The following is a 15,092-nucleotide window of genomic DNA, read 5'->3' as shown; positions in this document are numbered from 1 at the left end:
CCCTGAAGTCTTGACTTTGCCATTTGACAACTTATCCTCCTAGCAATCTCATCTCCAACGAAGATAGGAATGCATATCTCATGAAGTGGCTAGGAAGATGACCTGAAACCACGAATGTCAAGCATAGCCCCTAGTATCCATTTTCATGATGTTCTTACCCGTTTTTTCCTCCAAGTAGGCAAGGTTCTCTGTCTTCTTAGATGTCCATGCAGATCAGTCTGATTTTCCATCCAAGCTTCAAGGAAGAGATTACAGTTCAATTCTATGTATTCTGAGAAGCTTCAAAGGCCACTCGCGAAGGACACTGATGAAGGTAAAGATTTTATTGAGACCTTTGTGGTTTTTTTAGATCTTTTAGTGGCCTACAGGGGAAAACTAGGGTAGGTCAGAGCATATATAACTAGGGGCTCCTGGTCACCACTACATGCTAAGAACCAAAACTTTCCTGAGTACCTGGAGCCAGGAAAGAAGCATGAAGTGGCTTGTGCTCCTCTGGCTGGTGGCCTTCTCAGAGTGCATAGTCAAGTAAGTATGGGGACTGTAAGTCACATCATACTCCTTTCTCAGATTTTTCTTTTCATCTGATTATTCTTCCACCCATCAGGTTTAGAAGGGAATGGAATCTTTCCCTAAGAGTCTTAAAGTTCAACTCTTACTTATTGATAGGTAACTTGCTATAGGAACTGTATATCCCAAGGTCTTGGTATAGATTTGGGTTGCACAAATCTTGGGGTCCAGTCATGTAATGACCTATTGAAAATGCAACTCCTTGCAACTGTTCAGTGCACAGTCTATGCAGATGTCGATGTGGTCCTGTGGAATAGCACTTTTCTGCATTTTATTCAACATGTCCTCTTTTTTCCCTGTCTACTTAAGTGTGTATATGTCTATGTCTGCATCTCTGTATCACTGTCATTTATCTCTCCCTCTCTTTGGAAGGCACTGGGAGTGTATTTCTCTCTGTGTTGTTTTCTTTTAATTTTTCATTTGACACATCCTTCCTTCTCAAGCCTCTGAATTTCCCTTACTTGTTCCCTACATCTTGGATTCTTTTTTCAGCTCTCACTTCTCTTTCAAAGTGGAGAAAGATACATTGTTTTATATACACTGTTTTATGTCTGACAAGCAGTGTGACCACAGTCAACTCAGAAACCTTTTGCATTTCAAATTGCTCCCTTGTAAAAGAGGATAAGAGTCCCCCTTCTACCTCCTTCCCTGAGGTTCTATGAGAAGGATAGTGTGGGATGGCAACAGCAATGCTAATGACTGTCATGTTGAGACTTCTTATTTATCAGGTACCTTATATCCATCACTTCACTTATCCCCAAGATATTCTTTTTTGAGGGTTTGTATTGTTACATTCCACCGTTTTACTGAAGGGGAAACTGAGACACCACACAGTCATATGGCTTATCCAAGATTGCAGAACAGAGCCTGTATTCAAAGTGATGTCTTTGCCATGGTATATGCATAAAATTTTGATAATAATGTGCCTCATAAAAATGATTAGAAAATACAGAGGGTCATTACAATGACAATTATACCTTAACACTGACAGCTAATTGTAGCATCCTCTTTGTTTTCTTTGTCAAATGTTCCATGAAAGAATACCTCTAAGGCAAGTGAAGACCATGAGAAAAACCCTCAGTGGAAAAAACACGCTGAACAATTTCTTGAAGGAACATACTTACAGTCTGTCCCAGATTTCTTCTCGTGGTTCAAATCTAACTATTCACCCACTGAGAAACATCATGGATGTGAGTATTTTGGGGGGATGGTGCTCCATAGAGCTCCCTGGTGCTCTAGCCTAGCACCGAGGCTCATCTGGAGGTGCCTGGTGGGATGTTGGGGTTGGGGTTCCTGCAGGAGGCAGACACACTGGAAAACAGGGACCCCACCCAGAGGAGAAAGTACTCTCATCCTCAACTGTTGGTCTTGGTGACTGGGCCCGGCAATTAACAGGTGGCAGGTAAACATCCCTTTCTGTGTCAAAGATGTGTCATTACTTTGAGGGCGATTGTTCCTTAGGAACTGTGTGAGCCACTCAGTTACAGATGAAGAGTGAGCCATCACTGATCAAAAGGTAGAACCAACTGCAAAGCAACTGTGACTCCCCCGGCAGAGGAATTTAGTTTCCACAGATGCAAGAACCACAGCAGTAAAAAGTTACTGAACTTGTATTCCGTGTAAGGCCATAAGAATCTAACACTGTGGTTACTGTTTTTAGATTAGACAAAGGGCTTATTTTGTCTTCAAGAATGCCCATGCCAGCCTGAGAGATAGGCAAAGGGTATATACATGTCGAGTGAAAGGGTCACCTGTGTGGGGTTGATTGGATGTGGTCTGATAGAGGGAGTGGCTGGGGTTGATCCAGAACGACCTCCTGGAGAAGGGGGCACTGCTGGATTGAAGGGACTACAGACCTTCTCAAATGAAGGCACCAGGACTTCCCTGGGTGTCCAGTGGTCCTGGAGGCCCAGTGATTATGCCTCTGTGCTTCCAATGCAGGCGATACCACTTCAATGCCTGGTCATAGAATCAATATACTGCATACAATGCAGCACAGGAAAAATATATCAAATGCAGACATGTCTGTGACCAAAGTCTGTGAGCTGCACGGTGGTGAGAAAGTGATCTCAAGAGATATGTGACACCCCGAGGGAGGCAGTAGTGTGGGAATAGAGGGTAGCCAGTTCTGCACTAACCCACTCCCTCCTTTTCACTGTAGATGCTCTACGTGGGTAACATCACCATTGGAACACCCCCTCAGGAATTCCAGGTTGTCTTTGACACAGGCTCATCTGACTTGTGGGTGCCCTCCGTCTTTTGCCAAAGTCTAGCCTGTGGTGAGTACAGACACCCCCTACCCGGACCATCCTTCACTTGCCCTGTTGCCCTGTTTCCACCCTTGGCACCTGATGACACTCATCTCTTGTGTCTGCAGCTACAAAGTCTATGTTCATACATCTTCGGTCTTCTACCTTCCGGCATACCCAAAAGGTCTTCAACATCAAGTACAATACTGGAAGGATGAAAGGACTTCTTGTTTATGACACAGTTTGGGTAACAAATGCTGAGTCAGGACTGGCTATGGAGTGACCCCTGCTTGCAAAACAGATGTAGGACCCTTCTTAGCCTAACTCCTATAGATATTGGCCATCTTACCCACAGGACCCTGCATCTGGGGAGACAGTGCCTGTGGTGACACATGAGCAGATTAGCTAACCCAGAGGATGATTTGAAGTGTAGACTTGTAGCTCCTCTGCCCATGAGCAGTTCAAGTCATTTTGCTGGGGGTGAGAAAATGGGAAAAAAACACCCAATTTTATATTCACAGACTGTTCCAGGCACTTTCAGCTGATAATTGGCTTAATCCTGCAACAACCTCACACAGCAGTTACTCTGATTAGCTCATGAGACATATGAGGAAACTGACGTGCAGACAGAAAGGGCCTTGCTGAGGGCACACATGTGGTAAAAGGTGGAGTTAGCCTGGCTTTTCAGGACTGAAGTTGCTGTGGGGTGTTTGGGGACAGGATAAAACTGATCTGGGGACCCTGGGGGCAGTCAAGGGCTTCAGGTATCCATAGTGCGAAACTGGAGGCCTGAGAAGTCAAGGGGCCTGATAAATGAGTTGTCACTCTAGAGGATCCTTGAGAGTCTAATTAACCTATGGCCTGCCTCCCCCAAATTATTTGAGTAGTTCTGCTCCCTCACTTTCTCTCTCATACACACTCACACAAATACACACATATCCCCAAAGATGAATTCCCCAGGCAGTAATTTCATAGAACCCTGCAAGCAAGATTGTGTTTTCGGCTTCTGTCTTCCTGGACAGATGCAGAATCCACAGTACCTTACAGAGGATGCAGTCCATTCTTGTCATTAGGTCACAGTGATGCCAAAGAGAAGGCTATCCTTTTCTCCACTCAGTTTGCCATAAGGTGGCACCAATGGGTCCTGGCCTGACTTGGTTGCCACACCTGTACAGAAGCCACGAGGCCAATTTGACTCACTCAGGAGGTGTTTTTCAGAGGGTCAGATGTTTTAAAATTCACAGCCTCTCTCAAGTGGAACCCAAATTCCCCTCCCAGCTTGGTCTAATCATCTGAGGGCCACTGAAGACAGAGCCCAGCCTCAATTCTTCTCTGAGGATCTAATGGCAATGTACCCTAGCCCAGTCCTAGCCCATTTCACGTATCTGTAAGTGGGAACACTCTTCTCTCCCACAGATTGGGGACCTTGTAAGTACTGACCAGCCATTCTGTATAAGCCTGGCAGAAGTCGGGTTTGATGGTATACCTTTTGATGGTGTCTTGGGCTTGAACTATCCAAACATGTCCTTCTCTGGAGCCATCCCCATCTTTGACAACCTGAAGAATGAAGGTGCCATTTCTGAGCCTGTTTTTGCCTTCTACTTGAGCAAGTAAGTCTGAGCTGGACAATCACTTTATCCAAATTAGCTGTAAGATGCTTTCAGTTGCATGAAAATTATAGAACACTTGCTAAAGAAGTATCCTGAGAGATAATCTAACCCAGGATAACTATGGCCCAAGGGCCTTATCTGGCTTCACCAGTGGCTTTTATAAATAATGTTTTATTAGAACACACCCTGATCCTGGGCTCAAGATCAGTAAATTGGTCTCCTGGGGTGAGTGAGGAGGAAGGCTAATGGAAGGCAACAGGAAGCATGTTGAATAAAAAGCATTAGGATTTTCTTATGTATTTGATAAGGAAGTAAGGAGAAGGATAGTGGATATCTTTCTTTCCTCATTAGCATTTCACTGGGAGCCCAGGACCAGCTACCCAATTTGTAGGTTCCAGTGAAAAATGAAAGTGTGGGACACAAAACTCTGGAAACCTTGTTCAAGAAATATTAGGCATTTCAAGACAGGGAGAGCAGAGGTGGGGTCCCTTCTGAGTATGGGGCCCTTTGGACAGTAGAGGTCACGGGCCAGTGGAGCCAACTCTTGGTGACCTGAACCCACACCCTTAGAACTCCCAGGCCTTGATTTTCCTGAAAAATGACAAGGTGGATAAGGCAAAAGCCAAAAGCTTCAGCACTGTGTCCTCTGAGGGTGTTTGAGCACTCAGGTCCCTGGAGGTTCAGGGTGTCTTTAGAAGACATAGTGGGTGGAGCCCAACCAAGTGATTCAGCTTCTAACCTCCTCTGTGCCACTCACTAACCACTTACAGACCTCAGTCTGGATCTCAATACTTCCCAGACACTATTTCTGCATCTCTACGTGGGGACCTTATTAGGGCTTTGATGGGTGGACAAGCACAGCTCTCAGACAGTGCTGTTTTTACTGTCCTCCAAGGATCCCCCCTCACTTCTCTCTACAGAGACAAGCGGGAGGGCAGTGTGGTGATGTTTGGTGGGGTGGACCACCGCTACTACAAGGGAGAGCTCAACTGGGTGCCATTGATCCAAGCGGGCGGCTGGACTGTACACGTGGACCGGTAAGCCTCTTCCTCTGAGGGTCAGCCCAAGTGATGCTCCCGCTACTGTACATGGACACAGGCAGACACACACAAATGCATTCTCAGACACACAGTCACACAGACTATACACTACCCACAATGACTCAGACAGACACACAGACACATGGAAACACATAAGCAGACACATATAAACATACACAGAGGCACATATAAACATGCATAGGTAGTCAGAGACACACAAGCACACACAGAGACACATACAAACACACATACAAATAAACACACAAGCACACAGATACACAAACAATCCATGGGTTCATAATGGCTCTGATCAGGGTCCTAAAGGGGTACAGAGAGGTCTGTGCAGCTGGGAGAGAGCTGCATCCACTGCCCTTTGAGGTGGGGAGCAGGGTTAGAGGACTCTACATTGTGGTGAACAGACGATCAGGGAGAATTTTAGCAGCCTGAACAGAGTTATGATAAGATGACCAACAGTCCAGGGCTACCTTGGACATAGGAAGTTCTCAGTACAGATAAACGTCTGTTTAAGAACAGGGAAAGTTCTGAGCAAATGGGGAAAACTGGTCTCCTTAGGGAGCAGCTACCTAGCACTGGAGAGAGGTTGGCTGCAGTCTTAAGACGTGAAAGCAACTAATAAAAAAGACATCCCATGTACCTGGGCACACATTGGGGGGGTCTATAAGAGAATCAGGAAGGTGGGATCCAGGAGTGACCTGAGGACAAGAGGCATAATTGATTGGGTTCTGTGTGAGACCCTAGGACAAATGCTGACCTGTCCTTTGGAGTTTCTGTGGGCTAGTTATATATTTCCTGGTCAGGGTCTCAGGGTCTGAGCTGGTTGTAAGAGCAGTGCTGGGAGAAACCCTCTCCCAGAGGAGCCCCTTTCTCCCTCTACTATGAGAATCTGCTACCCTGGTGAATCTTCATCTTCACTCTGTGTGCTACCCGTTATTTGTTCCCCACCAGGTACAGCTCTCTGGATGTTTCTTATTGTTTTCTCAGTCTTCATTCAGTCATTGAACAGACAAGCATTGGCATCCACTGTGTGCCAGGCACTTTAGGGAGGCAAGGAGAATAAAACTTGCCCTCACATCTAAGAAGGCAGATGTACATGAAGGGACTCACCCACATAGTGAATTGTGCCTTTGGTACATGCTAGACATGAGGAGGAGGAGGCAATGGCAACCCACTCCGGTACTCTTGCCTGGAAAATTCCAGGGATGGTGGAGCCTGGTGGGTTGCTGTCTATGGGGTCACACAGAGTCAGACACGACTGAAGTGAGTTAGCAGCATCAGCAGCAGCAGACATGAGGAAGGGTCTACAGAGAGTGACCAAGACAGGAGACTTATAAACATGGGGGAAAGACTTCCCGAAAACAATATAATTAAGGTGGAATCTGGAAGATGAGAAGAAATTTGCTAGTCAAAGTGGAGTGGAGTCTTCTAGGAAGGAAGACCAGCCTGTGTCAAGGTGCAAAATATCCTGGTGTATTCAAGTACAGCATTCGAGGATGTCAAGAAAGGTGCTGTGTCAAGAGCAAAGGAAAAGAGGCCAATAGACAAAGTGCTGTTTAGGAGACAGTCAGGAAGGGGGCAGCTCTGGTGAGACTCAGAGTGATCTTGATGCCTGCTTTCTTCCACTCTCTCTCAGCATCTCCATGAAAAGAAAGATTATTGCTTGTTCTGGAGGCTGCGAGGCCCTTGTGGACACCGGAACAGCACTGATCAAAGGCCCAAGAAGACTGGTCAATAATATACAGAAGCTCATGGGCGCCACGCCACGGGGTTCCAAGGTGAAGGGTCATGCCTCAGGTTCACTCCCAGTCTCCACACACAACAAGGATCTCCAGGGCCAACCTCTCTCCCTCTCTCTCTAAAAGCACTACGTTTCATGTTCTGCGGTCAATACCCTGCCCTCTATTATCTTCACCATCAACGGCATCAGCTGCCCGGTGCCAGCACGAGCCTACATCCTCAAGGTGAGGGGACAATACTGAGAGGTGTTCTTAAATTGGGGCTTGCAGCAACCCACGGGCTGCTGTTGGGAGGAGCGCGCCCTCTACTGGCCATCTCACACCATTGCAGATGCTGATGAGACCTGTGGCTGGGTCAATGACTGCCAGAAAACCAACCATTTGAGATTAAAGGGCCGTCTGGGACACTTATCTTCATGAAACAAATATGGAGACGCCACACCATGCTGGCATTGTGGGAGTCACAAGGAGAGGGGGACACTAAGGTCCTCAGTCCTCAAAGAGCTTCAATTCAATCTGAACCCTTAGCTGTATGAACATGGAAGTCAGCTCTAGCGGTCCCTGAAATAGGCCATCTTACAAGGAGAATGGCTGGGGGCATTCCCAGTGTGATGTCCCAGCATAAGTTAACAGTCTGCCTTCCCTTCTCAAGTTTTTTTCTGGTTTGGATGATAAATTACATGGTCAGCTTAGTACTCGGCTGCATCTTCCCCTTGCTCTGGCCAGGTGCCTCCTTTGTGATTTGGGATACCCGACCCTCTGTGGGGAGGTTGGATACTAAGGTGAATACTGGGTGCACAGTGACTGCTCAGCCCCGGCACAGGGTGGAGGCTTCATGTCAGCTCCCTGCGGGAGTTCAGAGCAGGCTGATGGGCTCAAAGAAGGCTTTGAGGAAGAGAGGGAATTTCAGGAATTCTAAACCACAAACTCATTGAGCCATATGCAGGTTTGCTTGGTTCAAGGCAAAACTGCACTGCATTCCATGTAAATGGCATCTCAAGGTGGTCTGCACTGGAGCACTGGGGCCTTACTAAGGGTGATAAAGGCTACAGGTTGACCAGTGGGGAAGGGGAACCAGAGTACATTACCCAACCAAGCCTGGAGTGGCCAAGGAGGGTGAGTGAGGACCAAAGGAGGCTTTGTAGAGTTCCTGAGTTAAGTCTTCAGGAACGTGTTGTGGGCACTGATCTATTTAAGATGGATGACCAATAACGAGTTACTGTGTAGCACAGGGAACTCCCCTCAGTTATATGACAGCCTGGATGGGAGGGGTATCTTTGGGACCAGGATGCATGGATACATATGGCTGAGTCCCTTTACTGTCTACCTGAAACTCAGAACATTGTTAATCAGCTATACTCCAATACAAAATAAAGTTTTATTTTTTAATAAAGTATGGATTGGGCACACAGGAGGAGAACCAGCATTCTCTACAGAGAAAACAAGGAGCAGGAGTCATAAGGAAGGAAACAGGGAGTGAGGAGAACTATGGACACACTTGTTCTTTTCTAAAAAATTATATTGAAGTGTGGCTGATCTTCAGTTTTGCATTAAATTCTGCTGCATTGCAATGTGATACAGATAAAAAGTGTGCTATACACATAAAAATATTTTTTTCTTATTCTTTTTCATGTGGTTTATCACTGAATATTGAATATAATTCCTTACACTCTACAGTAGGACTTTGTTATTTTTTATTCCTCTGTTTCCCCAACTCCAAGTCTTCTACTCACCACACACTTCCTCATGGCAACCTCATGTCTTGGCCCTCTTTGGTTTTGGTTGAACTCTCATATCCCCTGATGCTGAGAAAATCCCTTGATACTTACCAAAAGAGGGAAATAAAACAAATTGTGCTGGTTCTGGGTATTGGGGGGAGGCACCGGTAAGGGCTCATGCAGACTGGAGTGTGTCTCTGACTCCCCCAGGATTCTAGAAGCCACTGCTATACAACCTTTAAAGAGAACACAGTGAGGACGTCTAGAGAGACCTGGATCCTGGGTGACGTCTTCCTGAGGCTGTATTTCTCAGTCTTTGATCGAGGAAATGACAGGATTGGCCTGGCACGGGCAGTGTAAATGCTGGGAGTGGTTCAGGAATCAGTAAGGCCTCTCCTAACATACACTCACTCACCCTTTGAGCACTCCTTCCCAGGATGCAGGTGAACTGTATTTAGTGGTCTGCACACCCTATTCTCAGTAAAGAATAAAGGGTTTCACTCGTAATGGTGCTGAAACAAATTGGTGTGTCTGTTTGTGTCTGGCAGGTATACAATGATCAGGAAGGTTCTAGAACCAAGTCTGAATCAAAATTGAGAGGAGCCCTACTCCAACTGGCTTCAAGGAAAAGGGAGACTTATTTAAATGATTCTGGGAATCCAGGACACAAGAATCGGAGCAAATACAAAGATTTCAGTGACTGGACCCAAGAAATCAGAAGTCATCAATTGTCTCTCACTCTCGCTCTTTCCCTTCACACTTCTTTGATGGTCTTAGCCTGGCAACTTTCTTCCGTAAGGCTTCTACACCTAGTGAAGGAGTCCAAGCTACCTGCCCTAGGGTTTTAAATCCCGAAGGCATCACCTAGTAAGGAAAGAAGATTGCAGACATCAGAGTTCAAGGGTGTTCTCTGAATGACCCACCTCAGATCACATGTACAGCCCCAGATTAGGCATTCTGGCAGGGACATGGGGACTTATCACTGGCTTTACATGGTTTTTGGCCCTGACCCAGCAGCACACATTATTGTCAATTTCCTCCCGAACTACATGACTGAAGCTGGGGACAAGCAGCCCAAAGGATAGCGACTGGCAGATGGTCTAGGCCATGGAAGAGTTTGTGATGACCCACCTACTCCACCACCTCCTCATTCAGAGGAATTATAAGGGGTAATGAAACAGACTCTCTTCATCCCATCTCAGATGATCTTATCACTGGGCTTCTCCTCCAGGGGATTTTGGGTGAGGTAATTCATGCAGAGCTGGTTCCCTCTTGTTGCCACACCCCTGTCACCAGCTCTCTGCCACAAATGCCTGCTCTGTCCTTTCCAGTCCTACTTGGTAAGTGGTAGCCCCAGTGGATCCCTGAGCCATCCCCTTCCTCCAGGGCCCAGAATGCCCCTTGCTTGGCCTCCAATGCTGGGGAGAATGCAACACATGTATCGGGGGACCCAGGGTACACAGAGCCTTCAGCCTCTCTGAGCTTCCTCCAGGTGTGGAGCTACAAAATATTTGCTTGGAGCTGCCATGGTTAGGCCCTTTTGCAGTGGAAGCATCCATTCTTTCCACCTTGAGGCCCTCAGTAGATGGCTCAGCTAAGACAGCAGGGGTTAGAGGTTGACTTCCTTTCAGACTGACTGGTTTGATCTCCTTGTTATATAAGGGACTCTCAAGAATCTTCTCAAGCACCACAGTTCAAAAGCTCAATATTTTGCCATTCCCCCTTTCTTATGGTCCAGATTGCACATCTGTACCTGGTTACTGGAAAAACCATAGTTTTGACACTACAGACCTCTGTAGCAAAGTGAGTCTCTTCTTTTTAATACACTGTGCAGGTTTTTCATAGCCTTTCTTCCTTCCAAGCAGCAAGTGTCTTTTAATTTTGTGGCTGCAGTCAAGGTCCCTAGTGGTTTTGGGGCCCAAGAAAATAAGGTCTGCCACTGTTTTCACTTTTCCCTCATCCATAAGCCATGAAGTGGTGTGACAGGATGCCATGAATGTTGAGTATATTTTTGTGAATAGTTTTTTAATCTTGTGTTTTAAGCCAGTTTTTGCATCTCCTCTCCTCATCAAGAAGCTCTTTAGTTCTTTCTTGCTTTCTGCTCTTAGGGCAGTGTTGTCTTCATATCTGTGGATGTTGATATTTCTCCCAGCAATCTTTATTCCATCTTGGGAATTATGCAGTCCAGCATATCAAATGATGTATTCTATATAGAAGTTAAATAACCAGAGTGAGAATATACACATTGTCATGGTGCTTTCCCACTTTTAAATCTTTCAGTTGTTCTGTGTCTTATTCTAACTGCTGCTTTTTGAGCTACATACAGGCTTTTCAGGAGACAGGTAAGGTGATCTGGTACTCCCATTTCCTTAAGAATTTCCACAGTTTGTTGTGGTCTACACAGTGAAAGGCTTTAGCATAATCAGTGAAGCATATGGAAATATTTTCTGGGATTCCCTTTTCCTATGATCCACTGGATGTTGGCAATTTGATCTCTTGTTCCTCAAACCAGTATGTACATCTGGAATTTTTCAGTTCATGTATTGTTGAAGCTTAGATTGAAGGATTTTGAACACTACCTTGCTAGCAAGTGAGATAAGAGCAATTGCATGATAGTTTGAACATTCTTTGGAATTGCATTTCTTTTGGATTGGAATGAAAACTGACCTTTTCCAGCACTGTGGCCACTGCTGAATATTCCAAATTTGCTGACATATTGAATGCAGCACTTTTACAGTCTCATTCTTTAGGTTGTTTTAAACAGCTCAGCTGGAATTCCAACACCTCTCCTAACATTGTTTGTAGTGATGCTTCCTAAGGCCCACTTGACTTCATATTCCAGTATATCTGGATTTACATGAGTGATGAGTGCTTTACCCAAGCATCGTCACTATCCCAGTCATTATGATGGTTTTCATACAGTTCTTCTGTGCATTCTTGCTACCTCTTCTTAATCTCATCTGCTTCTGTGCCTTTTCTGTCCTTTATTGTGCCCACCTTTTTATGAAGTGTTCCTCTGGTAGCTCCAGTATTCCTGAAGCAATCTATACTCTTTACAATTCTATTATTTTCCTCTAACTCTTGCAGTGTTCACTTATTAAGACTTTCTTATCTTTCCTTGCTATTCTCCAGAACTCTGCATTCCATTGTGCATATCTTTCCTTTTCTCCTTTGCCTTTCACTTCTCTTATTTTCTCAGCTGTTTTAAGGCCTCCTCAGGCAACCCCTTTTTAAAATCACATTTATTTTTCTTGAGAATGGTTTTGATGATCACCTCCTGTACAATGTTACAAACCTCTCCATCCATAGTTCTTCAGGCTACCAGACCTAATCCCTTGAATCTATTTTTCATCTCCACTATAAATTCATAAGGGATTTGATTTAGGTCATAGCTTATTGGACTAGTGGTTTTCCTCACTTACTTCAATTTAAGTCTGAATACTGCTTGCTTCTGCCTAAGTTTGGTGCCAGATCACCACCCACCACTCCCAGTGGGTGTGGAGCAAAAACACACAATTTGAGGACTGTTACCCTGGGTTTGTGCTTGGCTTTTCGCATGCTTAGCTGTGTGACTTTGATCAAGTCTCAGAACCTCAGTTTTCTCATCTGGAAATTGGGCACCATGATGATAGTTCCACCTTATAGATTGCATGTGTGCCTGCTGAGAACAAGTGGCCCTGAGAGGGCTTTCTGGGTTCCTGAGTCTGGAACAAATATGAATTATTCTTCCACCTGGGGAGAAGGAAATCTTCTGTTTAGAGGTTATGGCTGCCATTTCCAAGGCTAAATACTGATTCAAGCCAAATGATATCTATCTCTGAAACATGACACAGAACTCTGAATGAGACAATGCTTCTGTTTTCTGGGCTCCCAAAAGAGCTAATGATTACTGGCTCAGATTATTCCCTTCCTCATCCTTACCAGTCAGCCTTTCATTGTCAACTACTTTTAGCCTGAAATCACACTGCAAGGAGAGTTGTAAGGCTTTTGGTCTCTTTTCCATTTCCCACATCTCCAGCATGGCAACAAGTAGCTGAGATGACTTCTTGTATAGCAACAACTATGGCAACCTGTACAGTCCAATCTCAGCCTGTTAATGAAACTTTCCCCGTTTGGCCCCTCATGTTTAAATTACCTGCAGTTGCTTTAGAAACCTTACTATGCTTGCTGTTTAACAACAAAACATGTGTGGACTTGATCTATTTTCTTTCCCAAGCATGATTTCAACCATGCAATGAAGTAACCAGACATTTAGTCATCTAACTACTCACAGGAATTGACAAAAGCACACCATCCATCGTCCATTTCTAGCTTGACCCAAAATGACATTGAAGTGATCTGCTGAAATAATGTGATACATTGGCATGTACATGCCAGAAGGGGCATTTTTTCTGGATTCGTTTTCCACCTAGTGCAGAATGTCTACCACAAGCCTTGCCCTTCCAGCAGCTGTTCACCTGGTTTTTGCAGACTCAGCCCGCCCCCGATCCCTTTCAAATACCTCAGTAAAATCTAGAGAACAAACTCAGTCAAAGCTCTCTCTCCTGGAGAAAACAGTTTTTGTGTCTTTAGAAAATAATGTTTGGTAACACATTCAAAATCTTGTGCTCCTTGCCTTGGATTCAAGGACCTGCACCAGAGGATGGGAAGCCTCCTCTTCCACCCAAGTCTTTATCCACTTCAACCAGGAACAGAGCCCTCAGTGGACTCCATGTCCTTATTGGTATTGTTCAGTTGCTAAGTCATGTCTGACTCTTTGTGATCACATGTTCGGCAACAAAGCAGGCTTCCCTGTCTTTCACTATTTTGCAGAGTTTCCTCAAACTCATGTCTTTGAGTCGGTGATACCATCTCACAATCTCATCCTTTTATTCCCTCTCCTTCTGCCCACAATCTTTCCCAGCATGAGGGTCTCTTCCAATGAGCTGGGTTTTCACATCAGATGGCCTAAGTGTTGGAGCTTCATCTTCAGCATCAGTCCTTCCACTGAATATTGCTCTACCACTTCCAAAACAAAACTCATGTTTCAAAACACCTAATAATATTGAGCATTGATAAAGTTTAGTAGAACAGGGATCTAGTCCTCTGGGAAATCTCAGCACTGCCGCCCTGCCTTTCTCTTACCATTCTCTCCACATGGCATAGAATTGGTTCCCTACAGTTTCTCCAGCTTGAAACCGCTTCCCGACCGATCATTGTCAGCTGTTCAGGAATAGTTCCTTCCTCCTTCCTTAAAGACTTCTGCCTGCTCCCTGATTGTCCTCTGTACATCAGTTCAGTTCAGTCTCTCAGTCATGTCCAACTCTTTGCTATATCATGGGGTGCAGCACGCCAGCCTTCCCTGTCCATCACTAACTCCCAGAGCTTGCTCAAACTCATGTTCATCAAGTTGGTAATGCCATCAAACAATTTGGTCTTCTGTCTTCCCCTTTGCCTCCTGCCTTTAATCTTTACCAGCATCTGGGTCTTTTATAATGAGTCAGTTCTACCCATCAACTGGCCAAAGTACTGGAGGTTCAGCCTCAGCATCAGTCCTTCCAATGAATATTCAGGACTGATTTCCTTTAGGATGGGCTGGTTGGATCTCCACTGCAGTCCAAGGGACTCTCAAGAATCTTGTCCAACACCACAGTTCAAAAGCATCAATTCTTTGGTGCTCAGCTTTCTTGATGGTCCAACTCTCACATCCTCTCATGACTTCTGGAAAAACCGTGGCTTTGACTATACAGACCTTTGTTGGTAAAGTAATGTCTTTGCTTTTTAGTATGCTGTCAAGATTTTTCATAGCTTTTCTTCCAAGGAGCAAGCGTTTTTTTTTTTTTTTTTTTTTTTTAGAAAACAATATTTGGTAACACATTCAAAATCTTGTGCTCCTTGCCTTGGATTCAAGGACCTGTACCAGAGGATGGGAAGCCTCCCCTTCCACCTAAATCTTACACCACTCCCACCAGGGCCACAGGCTTGACTGGACCCCAAAGACTTCTGCCTGCTCCCTGATGTCCTCTGTACATCAGTTCAGTTAAGTCTCTCAGTCATGTCCAACTCTTTTCTATATCATGTGGTGCAATATGCCAGGTTTCTCTGTCCAACTCCCGGGGCTTGCTCAGACTCATGTTTATCAGGTTGGTGATGCCACCAAACAATCGCATCTTTT

General features: G+C 45.2%; 1 protein-coding gene across 1 annotated transcript; it reads left to right on the top strand.

Moving 5' to 3' along the window:
• Nucleotides 1-424: 424 nt before the first annotated feature.
• Nucleotides 425-9,460, top strand: LOC104988782 (pregnancy-associated glycoprotein 1-like). The gene is made up of 9 exons (XM_010840234.1): nt 425-525; nt 1,607-1,757; nt 2,729-2,846; nt 2,945-3,063; nt 4,233-4,426; nt 5,347-5,463; nt 7,118-7,259; nt 7,347-7,445; nt 9,149-9,460. Exons 1-9 carry the CDS (start codon nt 425-427, stop codon nt 9,296-9,298), a joined length of 1,191 nt encoding a protein of 396 aa, XP_010838536.1. The 3' UTR covers nt 9,299-9,460.
• Nucleotides 9,461-15,092: the final 5,632 nt, after the last annotated feature.

Source organism: Bison bison, unplaced genomic scaffold (genome assembly GCF_000754665.1).
Source record: "Bison bison bison isolate TAMUID 2011002044 unplaced genomic scaffold, Bison_UMD1.0 scf7180017864142, whole genome shotgun sequence".
NCBI lineage: Eukaryota > Metazoa > Chordata > Mammalia > Artiodactyla > Bovidae > Bison > Bison bison.
Note: the sequence above shows the minus strand (reverse complement) of the source record. Positions and strands in the feature narration are given on the sequence as shown.

Bases quoted from the DNA above. Each gene is read 5' to 3' on its own strand.
- LOC104988782 (XM_010840234.1), top strand. From the start codon at position 425: ATGCTAAGAACCAAAACTTTCCTGAGTACCTGGAGCCAGGAAAGAAGC. The intron at 526-1,606 runs GTAAGTATGGGG...GTTCCATGAAAG, and splicing joins TTCTCAGAGTGCATAGTCAA to AATACCTCTAAGGCAAGTGA. The intron at 2,847-2,944 runs GTGAGTACAGAC...TTGTGTCTGCAG, and splicing joins TTGCCAAAGTCTAGCCTGTG to CTACAAAGTCTATGTTCATA.